Here is a 22,240-nt window from a genome sequence, read left to right on the forward strand (position 1 = left end):
CAGGCATTTTAAATTTAGCATAGATGCCTGCCACTTCAACCTAGTATTAAACCCTTTAGACAATTTGACATAACATGCACACCTCCACATCAGTAAATACAGATTGCAAACTCTTGGATACCAAGGTTTTCCAAGCTCCAAGGAGATATGGGGGGGGAGAAGAGGCGGAAATGTTAAATACCTGGCATATAGATATTTTCAGGAATTTCTCATAAGAGTGAATAATTAACCCTGTACCTTAGAAGGCAGAAGTCTGCATCAAAATTTTACCAGAGGTCTGAGAAAAGCTGAGCAGTTCTGTCACTGTGACCATCAGCATTTAATTTACTGGCTAGTTGCAAAACACTTAGAAAGTTCCACGTTTCTCAGATTTGAAGGACAAAGTTTTGATGCTGAACGTACTGCCAGCAACAAAAACAAGACGCAATGTACATGAAAAGACGTGTGCTTTTATTCAACTGAAATTTATGAAAATAAAAACGATGGGAACATGACACGAGGGGGGGGGGGGGGCACGTGGTTCTCTTGGGTATGAATGGGCGAGCGTGTTTCAGTGCAGCACTGGTTACACAAAATGGCGGGGATAAAAAAAATCTACACCAAGTTAAAAAAAAAATGGCGGGGGGAACACCCTGAAAAATGCGAGATGGAGTCTTCGTACGATGCAACTTGCGTGTCGTAGTACCCCACTGCCCTTAATGAGTGACCTGCAAAAGAAGTTGCGTGACATCAGGAAAGCTCTCGTATGACGATCACAAGCAGAATAGTTTCTGGTAATGTATAACTGCATCCGCATAAGCAAACTTGCTCAGAAATCAATACGTCCAAAGGCTAGTCTAAGTCCAGACAATTTGTTCCTGGACCAGTGGTTCTTGAATCGTTCATGAAGCCTTGGTTTCGGAAGTTATGCCATTTTTGGCTGCAATAAACAGATGTCGAAAAAAAAAAAAAGTTCACAGGTATACACATGCTTCATACAACTGAACAAATGCGCCAGCACAGCATCAGCACTTAGCTTGAAGCAATGCAGTTTGCCCAGTACTTTCTGCTTGGCTAGTACGGCTTGACGTCTACGTTTAGACAGTACACAACAGTGCCAGCAAATTCGCGACTTTTCCCAACCTTGAAGTACTTCTCTGCATTGTACACAACTAATGGCAGCACCCATTCAGGTTCCCACTGCACATTTGCCACAACTTCCCATAAGGAAAGCTAGCTTTTGTTGCAAGTATCCAATTTGCAATGCAATATCCAAAAGGAGGTCACCTAGGCAATCTGCACTGGGAATCTACTGTAGATGTAAAACAATAGCGTAGCAGTTAAATCTAAGCAACCAATCAAGTGCATTAAAGAAACAATACCAGTTGTAATTCAATTTCCTTCATTTTTAATACCCGTGTTAAAATCTCTGGAAATAGACGAAGCCATCGCTACGGCGCTCCCAAAAAATGGCGTCTGCTACTTTTCAACTACACGCCGGCAGTCACCGACATTAATAGGACTTTTTTCTTTTTTGGCGGGAGTAGCGAGCGATAGGGAAGCGTAGAGAAAAAGGCTTAATTAACCAGTGTAAGTTCGGCTACGTGTGAAGCGATGCCACCTACCTACGAAATCATGACGGATGAATGCCGAGCACGCTCAGTCGGATCCCTCGCCAGCGTCATCGCTGCCAGTGTCCTTGTCGGCCTCTGCTGCCGCCGCCTTCCGGGGCCGACCGCGTCCGGTGCCCTTCTTGGCTCCAGTGGCCGCCTTGGTGGCAGCCTGCGCCGGTGGGCGAAGAAGCATCGTCAAACGAGGCTCTTTGTACAGTCGGCGGCAAAAACAGACCCGTGTCAAACGGGGCACTTTTCATCATGCCCGATCGTGGTGGGATCGAATTTGTTGATGGCGACCTGCACAAGCTTGAGAAGGGATCCAATTGCGATCGAGAAATCCGACCCGAATGGGGCTCGGCGGGAAATGCCACGTGTGCTTTCACCTCGGTGCAGCTTCTGACCATAGTCGGCAACCCATCACAACAGTGTTTCGAATAACGGGCTGATGAAAATATGAAAGATTTTCCTCTGACACGCGGTCCGGAAACTTGACGCCGACGTGCCCTCACAACAAGCAACGTAGCTCTGTTGTGAAACAAAGAAAACCGGCCTCCTCGGATGAATCTGGGCGGCAAGTGTGTTAATGCAGACACTCCCAGCAAGTTTATTGATAAAAAGGTTTAGAAAGGGGGCGACCGGATGAAAGGCGCATTTGAGAAATTATTCATCCGTGTTTATTTGAAGCACTGCTCAATAGTACGACCTCGTGTTACGCAATGTCTAGTTCATTGCAAACCAAACGATAGCAGATTAAAAAATAAAAAGGTAAATACAGTATCACATATCTGCTTGACAGACAGATGCAAAATGATGCGGCTTATAATTTCGATCTAGAGTCACGCTGTCAATCGAACGACAGTGATAACTAGAGCTGCTACTCCAAAATCAAAAGGAAATCAAATGAGAAAAATTTTAATAATGGTAGCCATACCTTCTTTCCCTTTTTGCTGCTACCCTTAGGGCGGCCCCTGCCACGCTTTGCCTTTGGCGCATCGGCAGACGCGTCCTGTGCAAAAGAAAAAAAAACGGGGACAATGGTTGAACGAGCAAAGCCGGTCACAGCACAGAAATATATTCAAACAACGCAACCGCCTCGTGACGTAAGAACCCTCTTTAGCAATTCAGCAGTGGCGCGGATCTCGACGAATGAACGCAAATACAAAACACGCACCTAACAGGCTCACAGTGGCGAGCTCGCCGTTAGGCCTCGCACAATTGATCTTCGCGCCACAAAAAGCGCCGCCATGTTTGACACGCCACCTAGCAAGCGAGGTTCGCTCGAAATCCTGCATGGTCCTTGGCGTTACGCAAGGCGCAAAAACACGCAAAATCTTTGCAGATAGTGCACCCACGTCATTTATCGCGATCGATATATTTATCAATTCTGTGCGCGAGAGTGCCTTCGCACAAAAGAAAGCAAAGAAAAAGGCGCCAGTAGCTGGGCCAGCTAGAATTACTTTAAACATCTAATGCGCTCAACGACGTTCGCAAGATTAACGTAGTTGTACACGAAATGGAGGTACGATTAACGAGATTTACGGCTAATTAAATATTAAGACAACGGGGTCGCGCGCACTACGCAGTCAAAAAAGGCCACAAAAACGGCAGTCGGTGGGGCAGCCAATGAGCGTTGCGCGTATTGATTTCATTTTGCCGCCAAAGTGAAAAATCCAATATGGCGAGAGCAATAAAAACGGGAAGTGCCGCAACACAAACAAGTCGCGCCGGCCCTGACAGCTCGCGCGCGCGAAGTCGCCGCGCCCCGACTACGTGACAAAATGGAAGCACGGCACCAACGCGATCGTGTTACACGCGCAAAGCGAGCGTAAAATAAAATACAAGCAGCGTGCCTCTTTTGGTCTCTTCTCGCCGGCATCAGACTTCTTCGGACGTCCGCGCTTCTTCTCAACAGCAGTGTCGTTGTCGGCCATCGTGTTGCAAGTTTCCTGTGGAAACAAAGAGCCAAAAATTTGGACAAGCACAGAACACGCAAACAGTAAACACACCGCGACGCAAATAAAATCGCAGCGCGACCGGCGAAGAATAGCTCCGGAGTGGGAGCCGACCAAATATTTCAGCACCGGAGTCCGGCCTCCCCGCGCGAAGTCTTCAGGGGAGGTCAACCCAGCTTGGACGATTTCTGGCAAATCGCAAGATTTTTTCCCGCAAACGGCCGCCGGCACTAAAATCGTTCAGGGTCTTGACAAATTTTTCGACGCTAAAACTCGACCGAACTCCAACCAGAAACCGGAGAAATAAATTTTCCCTCGGACGCGGCCCCATGGCGGCCCTATTTACGCCGCAACAGTATTAGGCCTAGGGGCGCCGGGCGCACCGGCCGGCTTTACTAGCCGGCGTTTTCCAAAGTGGCGCGAAGCCGACAAAAGCGAGAAAAACGTTACCGATGTCGTCGCAAAAATTAAGCCTAGATAAGCTCCTAACTCGCGAGGGCTACTCGAATAAATAAACCTAAGCGCGAGAGCATTGAGGAACACAGGCGAGCCAATGATAAAGGAAACCCTGGCATCATACCGAGGTTAGCCGGCCACACAACAGGAACCTACTCACAGCTCCGACGCGCAGGATGAACTGGGATGTGTGCCTGTGCGCGGTCGGGCACTAGTAGGGGGGTGCGGAGGTGGGGAGGGGGGGTCGAGCCGATTTTGATGCGTCGCTTGCTCTGAAGGGGGCGAGCGACGTGTTTTCAACGGTCGTGCAAGCTTTTTCTCTACTCGCGGGGGGCTCCCGATATTTTTAAAAATTTTGTCGGCGCAAATTATGCGCGAGAAAAATTTCTCCAGTGCCCGTCGACCGGCGCGAAAAATGCGCTATCGTTAAAACAGCGCGCCAAAAATCGCTTGTTGACGAGAGTAGCGCGCGCTTCGCCTGACCTTTGCATTTATATTTTTTTCCCCCATCCTCTCTGTGTGCTTGTGAAAGGAGAGAGAGGAGCGGTAGCCTGTATATTTTTTTTAGTATTGTTGTTTGCAAGCAACGGCTCTTCTGTTAGGTTTAAATTTAAAACTTGCGGCCAGCCCAACCCTTGGATGTGGGTGTGACTGCTGCAGAATTCGTGTTACCTACAGATTTCGGAGTACGATGGCCTTTCATTACGTCCCCGTGATGTCAGTCTTGCTCGCGGCCAATGTGTTTGCACGCGCGCGCCTCCGCTTACCGTACCGTTCGGTTAATGCGACACGCATACAGAGATCGGCGGGTGAACGAACCGATCGCGAGTGCGTACGTGATAAGAATGTCGATAATAGGCGTTCGCTTTCATCTCGCAATCGGACATGAGGAAGAATCGCGCATGCTTGTAGCATAATAATGTTTTGTTGTCGTGGCGCGCTTTTAGAGGAAGAGCTTAGTGGCTTCGAAGCAAAAAAAGATGACGTGATAATAAAGATGGCGGGAAATCGGTGCCGTGTTGGTTGGGAAACATGAGAAGCGGTGTACTACGTTTACTGTAACGACCTTACAGCAGTTCGATGGATCATATGCAGCGTCTGCCTCCGAAAGATTTTGCGGGGTCGCTTTACGAAAATGGCACGAGTACTGGTGCTTCCAAGCGGAAGCGATTCTGCAGTTCGCCTTATGGAACACTTCGAGCCATGCCGCTAATGTCACATACTGTGACACGATCCTAATAGAGCAGGTCGTGGCGAATACCCACCTTTATGTCCTTTGGGTTTCCGCTAGTGGTTCAATACTGGAATGACTTACGAAGTGCAATTAACATACCAGAAAAAGTATTTTCAATAAGCGCTTGATCTTTCAATCCTTTCATATTCGTGAATTTGGTTGTGTTCTGTTGTTGCGACGTTGGTGTTTCTCCCGGCTGTCAGGCAAAAAAATTTAGGAAGCCGGCTGTTACATGCAATGCTACACGATTATTTAAAATATACGTTTGCCTATTTGTGTAATTGTAGCGAATTTAACTGCTTTTCATTTGTCTTTGTCATGACCATGCAAGGTCAGCATGCAGTATATTGTATAATATCCTCCTAAGACCTCTTGTTCAATACATTGCCTTCAACATTTTTTTGAAGTTCACTCGGAAGTGATTATGCAAAATATTCATTCTGGGTATGAAGTACAGTGCATGCGTAACTAAAAAAATGGTTTACTCATATTCTTAATTAGTCATCCGCTTTCGAGGAATTGACACTCAATTGATTTAAACCTGTGTCATCCCAGATGGCCGAATGCAACCTTGAGGCGCGTTTCAAAATCACCGAGATTGCTTGACAATACCGGACGCGGTTGCAACATGGCAATGCAGTACATGTAGTTCCATCTTCATCGCTTAAGCAATGAAATGCAGTTTTTACCATAGCAAACACGAGGAGATGGTGGAAATAGTTATTTGTTTCACGTACATCGTGACAGTTTTTGGCATCTAACCGTGGTACTTAAATTTTAAGAACTGTTTTTCAAGCTCACAACATAATAGTGCACAATAAAAACCACCTTGAAGACTGATTGTATCTCATAGTTGTGTTCAGGTCTCAGGAGGATACACCCCATATGTATAATGGCAGTTAGTATATACTATTACAGTAGTTATATACTGCATATATACATATAACTGCTGTTATTGAGAATGACGACAAGCTTCATCATGACATACGCACGTGCATGTTACTGTAGTGTCCATTAATGAATATAAAAAAAAATACACAGCAATGTAAAAACACTACAAGGCCTTATTGCATTCTTTATTAAGCAAAGAATAACTGCACTGTAGATCATAGAAATGGCGTATTTCCTAAATACGCAATTATGATTAGAAACAGCTATTTGTACAATTCTGGAAGAAGTCATCACAGGATTCCATGGCTCAAACTGTTAGTGCTGCTGTTTTGGCAAGCAAAGCGTGGCTATCTTCTTGTAAAAGCCGTCGTCATCACAGTTGTGTGGATGAACCACATTGATGCTGGGAACGTGAACCCGCCCAAAGCTGAAGTCGCGGTTGCGCTGCATAAAAAGAGGGAGAGAGAAAAAAAAAAAACATGTAAACACATTGTGGCAACATGGTCATTGTATGTGTCAGCAAGAAAAATGTGATCTAAATGCTCCCCCTGGTTCAGAATGCAAGAAACAATGTATATGCTAGGCTCACATCATTCCATGAAACACAGTTCGCAGAACTTTGTTATACTTCTGTGAAACTGGCATCGTATGAATGACGTTGTAAAGCAATTACAACTCCCATTTGCTGTAATAGCTTTCTCTCAATGGGACATACATGCAACAGCAATGCAACTTGACAACACCCATCCGATGTCAACCTGCGATGGTTTGACTACCACCATGAATAAAAAGAGACAGGAAGTTATACACGACATATTGAATTCAGGCCACCTACATGCTGACATCCTAATAAGTCACACATCTCTTCCACTGCTTCTTGATATTCTACAACTAAACTAACACTGCAGAATATCTTTCAACCTCAAATAAACATTATGGGATGTATTCACTGTATGGTTGATGCGAAGTGCCCGACAAAGACTACACAAACATGTGGCAAGAGATGCCACATGTTTGCCACATCGCATGCCTTGGACACTGTAACTGCCTCACTAGAGACAGGCATCAGAACTATTGCGCAAAAGAATAGCAAGCAACAGTTGGCATTCTCAAGTGGCCTCCTTACTGCAGGGACTACTTGAGCCTGATCCTGCTCAGCTTCGGCTAATCAAGAGTTCCGACCGAGAATCGTGACATAGCCGACAGCCCCGAACTGAGGTGCACTCGAGAATTACAGGGGCGAGCTGTCTCACCTTCATGATGGCGCTGGCATCAAAGGAGTTGCGAGGCTTCCGCGCAGGCGGCAGGGCCGTGTTCTCGGTGGCAAAGCGCTGCTCGCGCAGCCGGGTGTTCATGATGGTCATGTGCAGCTTGACGTGCTCGGGCCCGCGGCCCCGATCCTGCTGGCGCAGCATGAACCCGGAGTCCAAGAAGCGCTGGGCCACTGCGTCGGCAAGCAGCTGCAGCCTGCACCTACGCCCAGAGACAACGCAGTCTCAGTAATAAAGTTGACCCCGCTTATGACTAGCGTGCATTAAATGGTTCGATATGTGACGCAATTCGATGCTACCCAAACTTGTCCATAACGAGCTTGAAGATCTACTCGCCAAGTTTGCACATTGAAAATAGAAAATCGCGGCGCGTAGATTACAAGGTGGCAATTGTGTCTGCAAAACATCAAGTGGCTGCACTGCATACAAAAACAGCTGAGATTTCAAACAGCCCACGCGTTCTTTCTTTCGAGGAAGCCCTGCCTGAGGTGAGGAAGGGCTTGAGTTGGGGCAGGTTGTGTGACACACAGAGCAGGGCCGGTATTTTGTAGTGATACCTTTCCGATGCTAATGCCTTTTCGCGCTTGGTCAGTGGTCAGAGCGACGGTTCGCTCACGTTATCAACGGGATCAGCCGGCCGTGAGCGGTGGATGATAAGACGAGCATAGAATAAAGCATAACGCATCGCTACAAAATACCGACCCTGATAACTGGTGGTTTAGTATAAAATTAACACAATGGGTAATGGGGGAAGGAAAACACAGGACGGTTAATTGAAGTTACTGGGAAATTCGCAGGCACATAGTGGCATTTGGTTGATGCAGGAAATCTGTAAATGGAGATCCTTGGGAGAGAGAGGTCTTTGTTATCTGCATTGGACTTGAAAGGGCTATGATGATGATTCCTCAGGTGACCATAGATGGTACAAAAAAAAAAGTGCTGGCTATGGCAGTGATTGCACCTGCTTTTTGCTAATAAGGGAAGTTCTTGTTCACTGTTAGTATATATCAAATTTATAGAACGAATGCCAAGAAATAGAAGCGCAATCGAGAATGGCAATGACCTAGATGGGAAGACGAAATCTGGACATTGCTAGCCACCTGATGGTATCAGGTGGTGCATGATAAGGGTAATTCAGGGGTGGGACTGCCCAAAGTCATTTTGGAGCAGTTTGGAGCAGACTAAATTTCATTTTGAAGCAGTTTGAAGCAGGCCAATCTGAATTTTGGTGGAATAATGGAATGTGGCAGCATACTTCGGAACCATGACGAAACACAGAATAAACCAACACGAAGTGCGTAGTAGAAGCGCGCTTTGTAGCTAAAGTGTACTAGAATACAGACGAGTGGCTCAAGTGGTGGCACGGCGCATGCTTTATAGTAAAGCCGAAAACATTGGTGGCACTACGATCGAACGCTATAATCCCGCGCCGACGCTCATGATGGCGGAAAATGTTCTCAAATCAGACTTTCCAATCGACGCTGTAACAATTTCTGGGTCACCATATGTCACCGCAGACCCAGAGAGCCGCAATCAACCCTGGGTTGGTATAACGTAGAACTATTCCAATCTGCTTTTATTGTGACAGCAATTAAATGGACACTCCAGGTGTATTTCGGCCGTCGGCATTGTCGTGATGTTATGTATAAAGTCCATGGGCGATAACTTTGTCGCCGCGCCATATGCTGTATATGCGAGTGATAGCGTGCGAGGGTGAGCCGACAGTGGCGGCTCAATCTCGCGCGCGCAAAGGAGGAAAGTGGGGAGAAAGTGTTCCGTCTTCCGTCACACGCAAGTCACCAGGGGCGGGGAGGTAGGGGCGTTCTACCCCGGCGGCTGCGGGGTATAGCGCGACCGCACGAACCCTATCTTGAAAGCGATCTGCGATAGAGACAGAGTGCGAGTGCTAATAGCTTCGTGTGCGCAGTGTTTTTGCTGCTTAATTCGCGTTGAAGCGATGCAACACGAAAGCCAATCCGGTCGCTGCTATTGCCGCGCTTCGTTACTCCAGCGTTTTGACGAGTTTCCATGGTCATCGAGTGAGAGATATGGTCACGTTTGCTTATGCGCGCGTGGCACCATGCTTGTTAATTTAGTTAGCGCGAGAGATGGTCACGTTTGCTTGTGTGCGCGTGACACTATGCTTGTTAATTTAGTTAGCAAATTTTTACATGTTTACACCGCCGATAAAACTAACATCCTTACTTTGTACAGCTGTCTACTAATTTGCTATCACAATCGATACTTCGCCTTTCAGGCAAAACTGCGACTTTTATTCCAAATCCACCATTAGCCCTTCGTGATAGGTCAAAATGGCTCAGGCCTCGCCCATATGGGCTTAAAAACAGATTGGAATAGTAGTTTTTCTTTTTACGGCGCCCGCTCACGGCGCCCTCAGCCTACTTTTTGTCGTTTTGCGACTCAGCTAGGGTGTGCCGCGCCGCTTGGCCGACTCAATTGTATTCAAGTACACACTAAATACAGCCGCCCTGGTCGTCCACAGCAGCGACAACAGCCGGGACAGGCCGCGCGCGCACGCCGGTCATTTGCTAGAAGCCCTGAAAGTCCAGTGTTATAAGCGCGAAAATGAAGAGAAACTGCGGGAGGCGCCATCGCGCGGTGTGCGGAATACGAACGGCTGCACTCTTTTTCGAAGAACGAATCGGCTCGCTGTTCGCGGCCAGTGCCAGAGCACACATGCCGAAGCCGTTCTGACGCAGCGTGGCGCAATTTTGTGTTTGGCACAGTTGGCGCAGGAGTGTGCGTTTGTATCAAAATGGCGCAATTGGCGCAGGAGTCCCACCCCTGGTAATTGCGAATTGGAGATCTCTGGGAGAGGCCTTCATCCTGCCATGGACATATAATACATTGATGATGATGGTTCTCCAGTGGGAGACTGTAGAAATTAAGTGGTGGCTTAGAACCTGCCAAGGCCATGAGAGAAAGATGCACTGACTGCATTCTGCTACGTTTTCACCTTACTTCTTTAGATATGGAGCGGGTACGCCCATGAGCCGCCTGCAGCAAAACAACGGCCCACCAACACCACCATAATGAGGTTTCATTTAGGCTTGAACCAGGCATCCCTGTAGATTGGCTGCAATAAAATTCTCGCACTCAAAGCCTGCCAAGCACATCGGAGAGCACATTGGAACACACAGACAAAAGTGCACAAAGGCGCTGTCCTGTAACCTTTTAGGCTTAAGTTGCCTGCTGTGAAGCCTGAAGACATGGTCATGATAAGGTGTCTTTTAGGTCTGAGCCAGGTATTTTTATAGATTGGCTACAATGTAGACATAGGCCACTTATGTAATCACCGTCGTGAGGAATGCCAATGTTTCCGTGGCACCTGTTTGTACAACAGGAAAAAATTCAGGAATCTACAATCTGCATGACCAGAGCTTTGAGAAATAACTGAGCATAAACAAAAGTGGAATTGGAACAAAACTGGCCAGGTGGCAACCCTAGCTAGCCCATCTTGGTGACATTGGCACACGGGGATGTCCCTCTAACCAGGTTCAATATTTGCAATTGGGTTTGACTATGTAGTTCAAACTTGTACAAACTACGGCCCATTTCAAAAACTCTGCCACAAAAGGGCTTACCACCTTTTACAAATATGGAGCCTACTTGACTATGACCCTCTGAAATTAATTCTGCTTTACAATCGGAACACTTTCAGTGGTTGTTCGTGTGCACCAATGTTTAAAAGTGTTGTTATGTGCTCTGCCACTGCACTGTTACTTATTTTCTTAATTTCTGTGCTCACAATCTAAATGTAAGTACTTCATGCGTTCACGTGTGGCTGTCCCAGTTGTATATATAACGCAAAAATGCATTCCGTCCAGCTGTCACTGTTTGGTGCTAAGAGCCTTTCCAGCGGCAATTAGAGGTTTTGCAGGCCCTACACCCCAAATTTTGTCCAAGTAGAAAATAAATGAATGAATTACCTAATGCAAATATCGAGCCTTTTGATTTACCTTATTTTTTCTTGCATGCCGAAGACGTGACAATTCATTACCTTAAACCAATGTACTACCAGCTTTCTTGTCTACGCAGACTGCCTCTGGAATGAATCGCACAGTGAGGTGCACACTAAATTCACCCCAATTGCCCACCACTTCGCAAACTCACTTCCCGGGAGACCGTGAGGGTCCCTCCTTGATGTACGACGATGACACCTTGGCATACAGCACGTCCACCTCACTTTCGTCGTCGTTCATAATCTCCAGGCCATGTACACGCACCATCAGTGGTTCATCCTTCAGGATGGTCCTGTTTGACAAAGAAGAAGCCAACACTGGCAGATGTCAGTGTTGGCTCCCCCCCCCCCCCCATATTTTCTTCAGGATGGTCCTGTTTGACAAAGAAGAAGCCAACACTGGCAGATGTCAGTGTTGGCTCCCCCCCCCCCCCCATATTGTTTCCTTTACAGAAAAATTCCCATCCCAGCAGGGACAATTGCAGAGGAATGCAACCTGACTGACTCAAGCTGCAGAAGCATAATGACAATTGTTTCGGTTCCTTGTAAGCAATAGCTGTTTCACGTTTTAAGGATAGCGTAAAAACCTACACAGGATGAAAAAAAAGACACAAACCGACCGCATGAAATATCCAGTCATTCTCAGTCTTTCTTTTATACTGTATAGGTTCTCATGTAACCCTTCAAACACGAATCAGTACCAACTTACTATTCTCATTTACAGCTGGTTGAAGAACTAGGTTTGAAGAGTTAGGCCTAGAAGAAGAATGATTAAAGGGGGAAAAAAAAAAACAACTAACTGTCGACTGAAAGGTCGCATTGAAATGGTAAGGTACAGTTCAGTGGACAGATAGCATTTTTATGTTGTCCTTTTTGTTCCTCTAGTGAATGTTTTATACATTTAACCTTTCAAACATTGAATCCTCACCAACTTGCTCAGCAGCTAGTTGTTGTAGACCTCTCTTTTCAATGACCAACAGAATTCAAACAAGGGATGTCTTGGGCTGGAGTCAATATGCCGACAAAGGGACTTGTCTTTGTCAAAGCCTCGATGCCTTTGCCCTCACAAATAGTTTGACTTATCGACTAATACTTTGACAAATACTCTTACTTTCGCCCTTATGAACACTAGTCCCCTAGCCAAAACACTGAGTTCCAGCCTGAGACACGCTTTGTTCTACCACTGATGATTGCTTCAACTCTTCACTTTCCTGTGAACCTATCTCTCGTTTGTCTTAGTGGTTCAACCGTCGCTCCGCAAACATTACCACTACAATTGGCCAATCTCGAGCGGTGGATGGTAAGAAAAAAAAAAAAAAGTAATCAAGCGGGATGAATTGCGACGTTATACCAGCCAAGCACACTCACGTGACCAGGTCCTTGCAACCCTCCAGCACCTTCTGTGCCATGCTGCACTCCTTGGCATCAAGCAGCACCAGCATGCCGATGGTGAGGTGCAGCTTCTGCTTGTTCACAAACAGGCTCGCGTCCAGGCCTCGACCCTAGGTGCGGACGAAAGCGGACAAGTGCCACTTGAACCGTGAACATTGTTCATTGACATGGTGTCACCATGCAGTGACGGTGAAGAAAGACAACCAGAATGAATAACTAAATAAACTAACTCTTCATTGGTGACTTGTGCCTAGAAAGGAAAGCAACGCTCGAAAGGCAACGACAGCGTCAAGCCTGGCTGTCGAGTCTGACCTCGCGGCTCAGCTCAGTTTGCTATTCATACTTGCATCACCGTACATTCCAGATCAACCGCCGACGGTCACCTAGATCCAATTAGACATGGCTGTCGATGGCTTTTTTTGTATTACAGAAGGGTAATTTATTAATACAGCTCGACTTATTTGTCCCTTTAGAACACTATAACTGCGCAAAAAAAGATGTTATTCTGGGTTTTTATGTGCCAAAACCCCAATTTGATAATGAGGCACCGCCATAGTAGGGAACCCCCAGGATTACTTTTGACCACCTCGGTTTCTTTAATGTGCACATAAATCAAACTCATTCTTTTTTTCACTCATTCAAGTTTTTCATTCCGCACCGTCAAAATGTGGCTGCCGTGACCAAGATTGAATGTTCGACCCTTAAAGGGGCCCTCCGACTATTTTATACCCGCCGAGTTCTGCATCACAACGTGTTCCTTGTGTTATTACGAGGTGAATGCAAAAATAATCACGAAAATTGACATGGCGAAACAGAAGCTATTCAACTTACAAATTCAAAATAAAAGCAGACGACAGAAAGAGGCATACCCTTTTGCATTTCACTCACCCAGCTAGGGTCTATACTGCTTCCAATCAAAACACGGCTTACATCTCGCAGTACCGGAAGCTTTATCCCCATTGTGGCCAACCAACCAAACACCGGCCACACCAGTGCTGGATGTGGTGGTACCATCTAGTTAAGGCGCCTGCAAACGCACCCTCTCATACAGAGTAGATGTTATAAATAGCCATCGAATGTTTGTCAAAAATATACGGAATAAACTTTAAACACTGTTCACAGGTAGGTTCTACATGCAAATGCCTATTCTTGTGCCTGTATTTCGAGTGTAGACCGTTGGACAGCACACCTAGTGTCGTTTGCAAACAAAATTAATTTGCATTGCGCAAATGCGTGTCCTCTTTGTAGCTTGAAAAAAGCACGAAACACGTGTTCATTTTTACATTCACCATTGTATGTACAGCATAAGTCACATGCCCCTTGCCTCACATTCGCTGCCGAAAATTGTTGATGTATAATGCTGCAGTGGGCGCGGAAACTTGATTTCAGGAGCAATTTAAAATATTGAATGCTCCGATTCCGGCACTTTCGCTGGTGCTGGAGGCATCGTCGAGTCCTATAGTAAGCAAACAACACGCATAATTTGGGGTCCAGAAACCCTTTAAGCTCAGCCACACAACGTCATAGCCATTGGGCCACTGCGGCGGGTACTATAACTGCATGTCAGACTGCTGAGTAGGTATATCCACACGTTGGACTGCCCCTGCCAAGCAACTGTCAAATCGAATAAATGCACAATAAGAACAACAGAAGCCTTCTTGCATTGTAAGCACTTCAAACTTTAGTTCCTATACAGTATAGCGTAACTTTGGTTACCACTGCAATTTTGTAATTAAGTTCTTACCGTGCACGACTTCATGACAATCTCCTTAAACTCTTCCAACGTGCCGCCGAGTTTTTGGTTGTTCAGGGGAAAGCACACGAAGTGCGTGTAGTGCTCGTGCTGCCGCATGCCGGACACGGTGGCCGATATCCGCAGATGGGCAGACTCCACATCCTGCTCCCTCTGACCGGTGATAACTGTGCACGGACAGATAAGGCAAATGGAATCGTATCCAACGATTGGCTAACAAGCACTGGCAAGCACCTACGGAACATATTTTATTGATTCATTAATTTTCAATACAGTCAAAGCTTCTCGTAACAAAGTGTCGTCATATCAGATATTCGCTATAAGCATATAGTCTTTACTTGCCGATATTGGCGAGAAATATTTTAGGTTTGAGCAGAAAACAGTTGAAACGAATAAGGCATAAGGAAGGGACACACAACAGCGAACCAACCAGCCCCGAATACATACGCTTCTGCGATTCATTTCAGATTGACGTTCTTTACATCCTATAATTTGCTGCACCTATGTTCATTACATTGAGGGTCATTTCGCAGTGACGGCATCCGTTGTAAGGGTATTCGCCTGCACTGAAAGTCTTGTTTCAAGACCCTACCCGGCGGGCATGCAACTGTTTGATTTGTACAAACGAGAATACAGATAGTTCAATGTACAGTAGACCACAAAAATTTGCAGGACATGAGACACTTGCAAAAAAACTGAATTCATGCAAAGCCTGGGCGCATAGCATCGACTTCAAAGTTTCAGGTTGTAGTAGTTCTTGCTACCTACATACAGCAATCTAGTAAATTAAAGCCGCCTTGCCTTAACAGAGCATAAATTCATATTTGCCGTGGAACCCATGTCCCGTAAACTTTGATAGCCGAGTGTACAGGTGCCCCAGAAAGTAAATGGAGTGTGAGCGCTGGTCGATCTGCATCTCCTGGCACTAGCAGCGGTATCAGGAACTACGTAGCATGCGGAAAAAAAATTTGCGGTGCCCTTCGATTTGCATTCAAACCCTGCCTGATTAATGGGTCAGGCGAAGGAGTGCTTGATCCAGCAGTCGATGCTAGGGGAACTTTTATGCGCTTGCAGGAACCATTTATTTTCGTACCGTCAACGGAAACAATGTATTGGCCATATCATGATGCAGTGATTCTTGTTTAACTTCCACAGAAAGAAATAGAGATAAAAGTACTACGCAGTATGTGGCCTTGCTGGTTGCGAACGTGGAATAAATATGGCGACAAACGCTGTACGTCTCCAGTGCAGTGAAAATGCCGCGTGCCACTTGATGAGAGGCACCTTATAACTGAACTGTTTATTCAGGGTGTCTTGGAGTGAGAAATATGCCGGAGGACGGAAAGATCGATAACAGCAGTTAACACAATTATATAGGCCTATAGAGATGAGAACGGTCGCCTCACTGATGCTCATAGTTCTGGTCATCCGCGTCGCATGTCTATTGAAACTGGCCTTTTGATTGTTGCTGCAGCACTGAGGTGCACTGCGTATTTCCTTAGCGTTTCAAAGCACTAAGGGAATACGTGATGCACTTGAGTTGGAATTCAGCCTCAGCGCCATCAGGAATCGACTGTACGAAGCTGGCTAGAAAGGATATGTGGCAGCACAAGAACCCTATCTTACAGCTAGGCAAAAGCATCAGTATTTGGCTCCCGCGAGAGCGCACGAACAATGAACTGTCGCTGAGTGGAAACAAGTTATGTTCACTAACAATCGAGTCAACCTTTTCGTCAAGATGGGACCAGCAGCGACGTGTCTGGGGCCCCGTGAAGTGCAGGTATTTATGAACGGAATTGAATAGGGCACCAACTTAGCGCAAGCAAATACTTTTATTTGTCAATGCTGAAGAAATGTCAGCACATGCACATGCAATGTAGCACGCACTGCTACCGCTCGGTCACTGCTCGCGTGCACCATCTACTTTCCGGGGCAGCTGTACATACGTGGAAACGATAACTGTGTCCACACACTAAACGTACAAATGAAAAATCTTGTGCACCAATGTACTCGGTACATTTTAATCTATAGAAAACATACAACCATTTACACAAGATTCGAGGCACAGCACACCTGCAAAGGTACTATTCTGTAGCCTTATGTATCGTGCTTTGTTATGCAAAATAATTTTCTAGTGTTTCCCTAAACTTACATGCGGCAATATATTATCAGCGAGGGAGTTGTGCTGCAAAAGTAGGCAAACCCATAAACAAAACCCAGCGAACAAATCGAGCTTACACATTTCTCAAGTTATTGTGTGGCCCATGTCGTCTTACAAAGGTTGCGAGAGCATAGTTGTATGCTTTTCTTTTTTGTTTCTAATTAAATATTTTGGCTTGGGTGTTAACGACAATAAGTGACTGGGTGGGCTTATCAACCACATTCGATAAGTATTGCGGTCTCCTTTGAATTCAGAGTAATGAAGTTTACTTACTGACATCCTCGCACGAATCTGGGCTGGGGACCTTAATTGAGGTGTTGGTATCGTGTTCCATTTGAATCCTGACGACATGCTTCTTTCCACAGAGCCGCCTTTGACAAAGAAGAAAGAGAGTGACAATGTCAGTATACTAGCTCCCAATACTATGCAGCTTCACGGAGCACAGCATTCGAAGGGCATGAAATGCTTGATGTGCAGACCACAGCTTAAATATTGATACATGCATATTGCATACATGCATAACAATATAAATAGCCTATATGCTCCAGCAACGAATTACACCAGATATAAACAATTCAGAACTTAACTTTAAGCACACAGTCCAAACACCATTCCACATGAAAAAAAAATAATAATAACAATAATAAAAAACCACACAACTTGCTCACAGGAAATGCGCTACTCTGGCCATGGACAGTACATTTGCACAATAAAAAAACAAAAGACATGTTCCTGAGCAAGGAATTACTAGTATACTAAATATCAATTTATTGATTAATTAATTCATTAGTAACTGGTTTCTTGAACTACCTGCAACCGAAAACTTGCTTTGACATATAAAAGAAAGCTTCTAAGAGCTTTGTGTAAGCTTTCCAGTGCTTATATCAGAGTTTGAAGGCTAAAAGTGTATCAAAAATGATATGCTAGGCTGTGTGGGGTTACTTTAGCAATTCAGCAGCCTCAAAACATATATCTGCATTTAGCAAGTACAGGTGGAACCAATATGAAAGAGAATTCTCCTTATTAGCGTTCACTACTATTTTGTTTATTATTTTTCACACTGAAATCGACGTTGTTATATGGCAATGTCGATTACTGATCAAGGGAATCATTTAGTAAGTGCTTAGAAGTGAGGCCTAAACATGCACTCATACAGCTACTGCTACTCGTATATTGATTAGATGTTCGCGTTTGTATTGATTGACTGATTGATTGACTATCCCAAAGCAACACAAGAATATGAGAGTATCATAAGAAGCCAACAAACAATGACACCAAGGACAACATAGGGGAAATTACTTGTACTTACTAATTGAATTAAAGAAATGATAAATTAATGCAAATGAAAACGGGTGAAAAAACAACTGTCCGCAGGTGGGGAACGAACCCACGTCTTCGCATTACGCTTGCGATGCTCTCACCATTGAGCTACCGCGGAGCCGTTTTCCCATCAACTTTCTGGGGTATTTATGTTTTACAACCAGAACTAACCCTGGGAGTGTTAGCCAGCGCCACCACTCACGAACCTAGAGGTGGATGTGGAACATCCTTTCTGCTGCAGGCGTCACGAGCACGTGATCTTTTTGGGTGATGGAAACTGGTCAATAAACTCACACATGCTACCTGAAGGCATCAATGTTGCCGGATTCGAGCCCTCGTTATGTAATGAACGAGAAGAAGGGAACCGAGGGGCCCGATTTTTATTAATCATATCATAAGAAGTTAACAAACAGTGACACCAAGGACAACATAGGGGAAATTACTTGTGCTTGCGCTGCCTAACACTCCCAGGGTTAGTTCTAGTTGTAAAATATAAATACCCCAGAAAGTGGATGGGAAAACGGCTCCGCGGTAGCTCAATGGTGAGAGCATCGCACGCGAAATGCGAAGACATGGGTTCGTTCCCCACCTGTGGACAGTTGTTTTTTCACCCGCTTTCATTTGCATTAATTTATCATTTCTTTAATTCAATTAGTAAGTACAAGTAATTTCCCCTATGTTGTCCTTGGTGTCATTGTTTGTTGGCTTCTTATGATATGATTAATAAAAATCGGGCCCCTCGGTTCCCTTTCTTCTCGTTCCAGAATATGAGAGATGCTATAGTACAGGACTCCCTAATGTCCACCTAAAGATTGGTGCATGACCATTTTTACATTCTACCCTTATAGAATTAAATGTGGCCAACCCAGCTGCGAGTTGAACCCACAACCTCGAGAAATGCAGCAGAATGACATTACTACTGAAACGCTGCTGGGTCATCGCATCATACTGCACTACACTGTACATTTCGGTAGCTGCATCACTTCTGTACGCAAATGGAAATGCTTGCTGTGTCAAAATTCTTATCAAAAGTTGAAATGACTAGCAGGACTATTGTGAAGGACTAAATTGTCAGTCTATGTGCCAGTTGTCACATGACGCAGCAGTGATGAACCATATCAGCTAAGGCAGTGATGAACCATATCAGCTAATTGAAGGTACTTATTAACTACAGCATCACTCAGCACCGCTGAGTCACATAATGACTGTCACAAATTGAGTGCCAATCAAGTCTGTCTTGTGAACCAGCTGGAAGGAGTTGTTTGACTCCAGATAGTGACAACGCATTCAAAATTAGTTGCTACTGAACAGTACTCCTACAATAACACTAAGTCTATCACTTACTGAATACAAGGCCTGATGACATATATGAGGTTAATAAGTACAGCCGTAAGAATAATTAGCTTTTAATGTTTAATCAAGTACCTTCCTATCCATATTGATAATCAATCTTTACAAGAACAAATTATTTCATGGGGTTTAACGTTCTAAAGCAATACAGGGGTCATGAGACACACCAGCAACTAGTGAAGGTGTCAATCATTTTGGGAGTAAATGTTTACCAATGGCCAGCATGAATGGCATACCCACATCTCCCATGTACAAAGCAAAAACACACCTCTTAACTAAATCGGAGGGGGTCCTGTGCACCACCACGTGTAAAGCATGATCATAACACATACGCACCCACTAAATATATGCACATGCTAAGTTACGGAGTTCACATTCTTTGCACAATTCGCTCAATATTTCATGTGTAATTATATAATCTACAAGAAAGAGAAACGTAAAAGCAGTGTGCTTCTGACTTACGGAATGAACTTCTGCGGCACATAGTGCGTTAGACGAAAGAATCCTTTCGGCCCTCCGGCCGAGCTGTCATCGTTCAACACTGGCATAGTTTTCGGCTTTGCTACCAAGCAGGTAGGCTCATCATCATAGGAAGTTACTGGAAGAAAAAAAAAAAAGAGCTACAAGTTGCCGTCTTTTTCGATACTGTCGACAGGGCATACACTGCTGCTGCCAGCAGGTCAGAGAGAGGTTTGTTTATTTGTCAGATTTTGTTTATTGCCAGTGTCCATTTCATGGTGCTCCCTATTGCCTACAATTACGAGGTTGTGTGCCCGTGCCACCGTGTGTGTTTTTCTCTCTTTCATTTCGTATTATATATTAAACCTGCAGTAGCATGCCATGCCTTTCGCTTGGCTAACCTGTGTATGTATATGTATGTATATGGTCTCCTTGCGATTAGATTATTGGAATAGGCAAGTCATGTGTGCGATGAGTAAGATGAGTAAGCTATGTGCTGTAAATAACATGGCGGTGAGTGTTCAAGAGGATTATTCCCCCGAGGCTAGCAGTCGGGCATGACGTAGCACAATCTTTCCAAGAAGTTTAGCTCGTAAGACCGAAAATACGAAATATATCTTTTTGTCCTCTACTGCATGTACAGCCTCGATCATACTTAACCCAAATGCCACCTATTTCTTTCTCCTGGAGACGTTGCTGGAAGTTACTGGATGCGGTGCTTATAAACTGTTGGCCTACTGCACCTTCCAAGGCATTGGATGTTTGCACCTTACAGCTTGCTTCTGTTATAATTAATTTGCTAAGTATGTGTCTTGATTGTTCGGGTTAAGTCTGACAGTGACTGTACATGATCAGCATTTAAACTACAAGCAAGCCTACAAACTTTTATTTCTACAAGCGTTCTAGATGGAACAGCTGATCGACAGTTGCTTAATTGTGTTATAAGAAATCCTAATACAGTTGCCACTTACTCTAGGAACACAGCATAATAATGCAAAGTCAATCATGCTTATATGCGTCAGTTTAGCGGAGGCATGATGGTTTCGGGTTTCCTCACTAGGCTTCTACAAGCAGACGGAACCACAAGCATTGCTGCCTATGTTTGCTTGAGAAAACACAGGCGCCTCGCACAAACAGTTTTATCCGGCCCTTCAAGCGATCAGAGACGTAGTCGAACCTCCATATATGCCGCCCTCACGGCGACTCCGCAATGAACTAACGCCCAGGCATGCAACATATGTAGAACACTTTTGCACGCACGGTTTTTAGAACTTCCGACTGTGCAGGTCGACGTGCATGTCGGTGTGTTCTAATCCAGACATGCACACATCCCCTCGCGGCAAAGCTCGCTTACCACCGCTGGCACCAACATCGTAAATATGTTCGTCGCACTTGTCCGCAACGTCCACGCTTCCCGACGGCGAAAATCGGTTGATCGGCGTCAGTTTGCGGTAGCAGGATCCGCCGATCCAAAGGAGCTCGCAGTTCAGGACATCCATGGCTGCGTTATTGGGGCGAGACGCAGCTTTTTCTAGGCGAGCAGCGATATCATACGATAAAAGTCGATAGCAAATTCATTCGAAATGTCAAGCGCGCGTAATGTTGAATTAACGAAAACGAACGAAACTGATAAAGCGAAAGTATATCGAAAGAAACGGTGGCACCGTGCTGCATAGAACACGGTGGCGGCGGCCGCCAGCCCAGCCACAACTTCCGTCCCGTGTCCAACACACTTAGTGACGTCACTTTTTTTAAAGCGCTTACGTAAACAACAGTTTTCTGTGACGCAGTCAGAGCGCCAAATTCAATCATCAAAACGTTGCTGATCGAAAGCAGATGCGCACGTGAAACTATATGCGTGACCTTTGACTCGCCTGGCACAGTCAATCATTTCCATCACGTTATTTTTTTAGTAGATGTGAATACATAAGTATATATGCATCTATTTCGCTGAGTCGCATTGCGCCGCCTGTTTGTCTGTGATCGTCATCAGTGATGTTCCGTGCAGGAAATTTTCCCTTTTTCGGGGAATTTTCAGCCATAATGTTGGACCAAGAATAAAAAGGGAATTTTCCTAATATTGCAGGGAATTTTAAATTCATGGAGTGAAAGTTCATATCGTGAATCCGCAGCATATCATTGTCAGTGCACGGGCTTGACTTGGAGTCGGTCATTTCTCGTTCTTAAACAGTCGATATGCTGTTTCGTACAATTAAACATGAAATTCAAACTGTTTCGTCATTGTAAAACTCTCGATTAGCTGTAAAACTGTATAGCTCTCTAATATTTGAAACTACTACGAATCGAAAAGCTTCAGGGCGGCGGTGTAGTTGGTGTAGTCGATTAGCTTCCAATGTACGCGGAAGGTGTCCGGAGCCGAACTGGACGCCACATTATTTCTAGAAATAGAATTCTCATTATACT

General features: G+C 45.2%; 2 protein-coding genes and 1 non-coding gene across 5 annotated transcripts; 1 reads left to right on the forward strand and 2 right to left on the reverse strand.

Annotated features, from left to right (window-relative positions):
* Window positions 1-429: 429 nt before the first annotated feature.
* On the reverse strand, window positions 430-4,319 carry LOC119466525 (uncharacterized). 2 transcript variants are annotated; one of them, XM_037727047.2, is made up of 5 exons: window positions 4,164-4,319; window positions 3,446-3,541; window positions 2,527-2,601; window positions 1,605-1,761; window positions 430-707 (listed from the first exon to the last, which is right to left on the reverse strand). In XM_037727047.2, exons 2-4 carry the CDS (start codon window positions 3,524-3,526, stop codon window positions 1,639-1,641), a joined length of 279 nt encoding a protein of 92 aa, XP_037582975.1. In that variant the 5' UTR covers window positions 3,527-3,541; window positions 4,164-4,319; the 3' UTR covers window positions 430-707; window positions 1,605-1,638. The 2 variants fall into 2 exon arrangements, with proteins under 2 accessions (XP_037582975.1, XP_037582974.1); XM_037727046.2 differs by having other exon boundaries at window positions 4,128-4,274.
* Window positions 4,320-6,283: 1,964 nt separating this feature from the next.
* Window positions 6,284-21,539, reverse strand: LOC119431320 (activating signal cointegrator 1 complex subunit 1). 2 transcript variants are annotated; one of them, XM_037698800.2, is made up of 8 exons: window positions 21,171-21,539; window positions 19,820-19,955; window positions 16,961-17,058; window positions 14,518-14,693; window positions 12,750-12,883; window positions 11,534-11,674; window positions 7,382-7,601; window positions 6,284-6,572 (listed from the first exon to the last, which is right to left on the reverse strand). In XM_037698800.2, exons 1-8 carry the CDS (start codon window positions 21,313-21,315, stop codon window positions 6,444-6,446), a joined length of 1,179 nt encoding a protein of 392 aa, XP_037554728.1. In that variant the 5' UTR covers window positions 21,316-21,539; the 3' UTR covers window positions 6,284-6,443. The 2 variants fall into 2 exon arrangements, with proteins under 2 accessions (XP_037554728.1, XP_049512813.1); XM_049656856.1 differs by having other exon boundaries at window positions 21,077-21,205.
* On the forward strand, window positions 18,533-18,604 carry Trnas-cga (transfer RNA serine (anticodon CGA)). The gene has a single exon. It is a non-coding gene; the product is annotated as a tRNA-Ser (tRNA).
* Window positions 21,540-22,240: the final 701 nt, after the last annotated feature.

This window comes from Dermacentor silvarum, chromosome 10 (genome assembly GCF_013339745.2).
Source record: "Dermacentor silvarum isolate Dsil-2018 chromosome 10, BIME_Dsil_1.4, whole genome shotgun sequence".
Taxonomy (NCBI): domain Eukaryota; kingdom Metazoa; phylum Arthropoda; class Arachnida; order Ixodida; family Ixodidae; genus Dermacentor; species Dermacentor silvarum.

Coding starts and splice junctions, on each gene's coding strand:
- LOC119466525 (XM_037727047.2), bottom strand. CDS start 3,526: ATGGCCGACAACGACACTGCTGTTGAGAAGAAGCGCGGACGTCCGAAG. Junction 2,602..3,445: donor GCGAGAAGAGACCAAAAGAG/GCACGCTGCTTG, acceptor TCTTTTGCACAG/GACGCGTCTGCCGATGCGCC. Junction 1,762..2,526: donor GCAGCAAAAAGGGAAAGAAG/GTATGGCTACCA, acceptor CCACCGGCGCAG/GCTGCCACCAAGGCGGCCAC.
- LOC119431320 (XM_037698800.2), bottom strand. CDS start 21,315: ATGGATGTCCTGAACTGCGAGCTCCTTTGGATCGGCGGATCCTGCTAC. Junction 17,059..19,819: donor GTGCCGCAGAAGTTCATTCC/GTAAGTCAGAAG, acceptor TCTTTGTCAAAG/GCGGCTCTGTGGAAAGAAGC. Junction 14,694..16,960: donor AGATTCGTGCGAGGATGTCA/GTAAGTAAACTT, acceptor GTCCGTGCACAG/TTATCACCGGTCAGAGGGAG.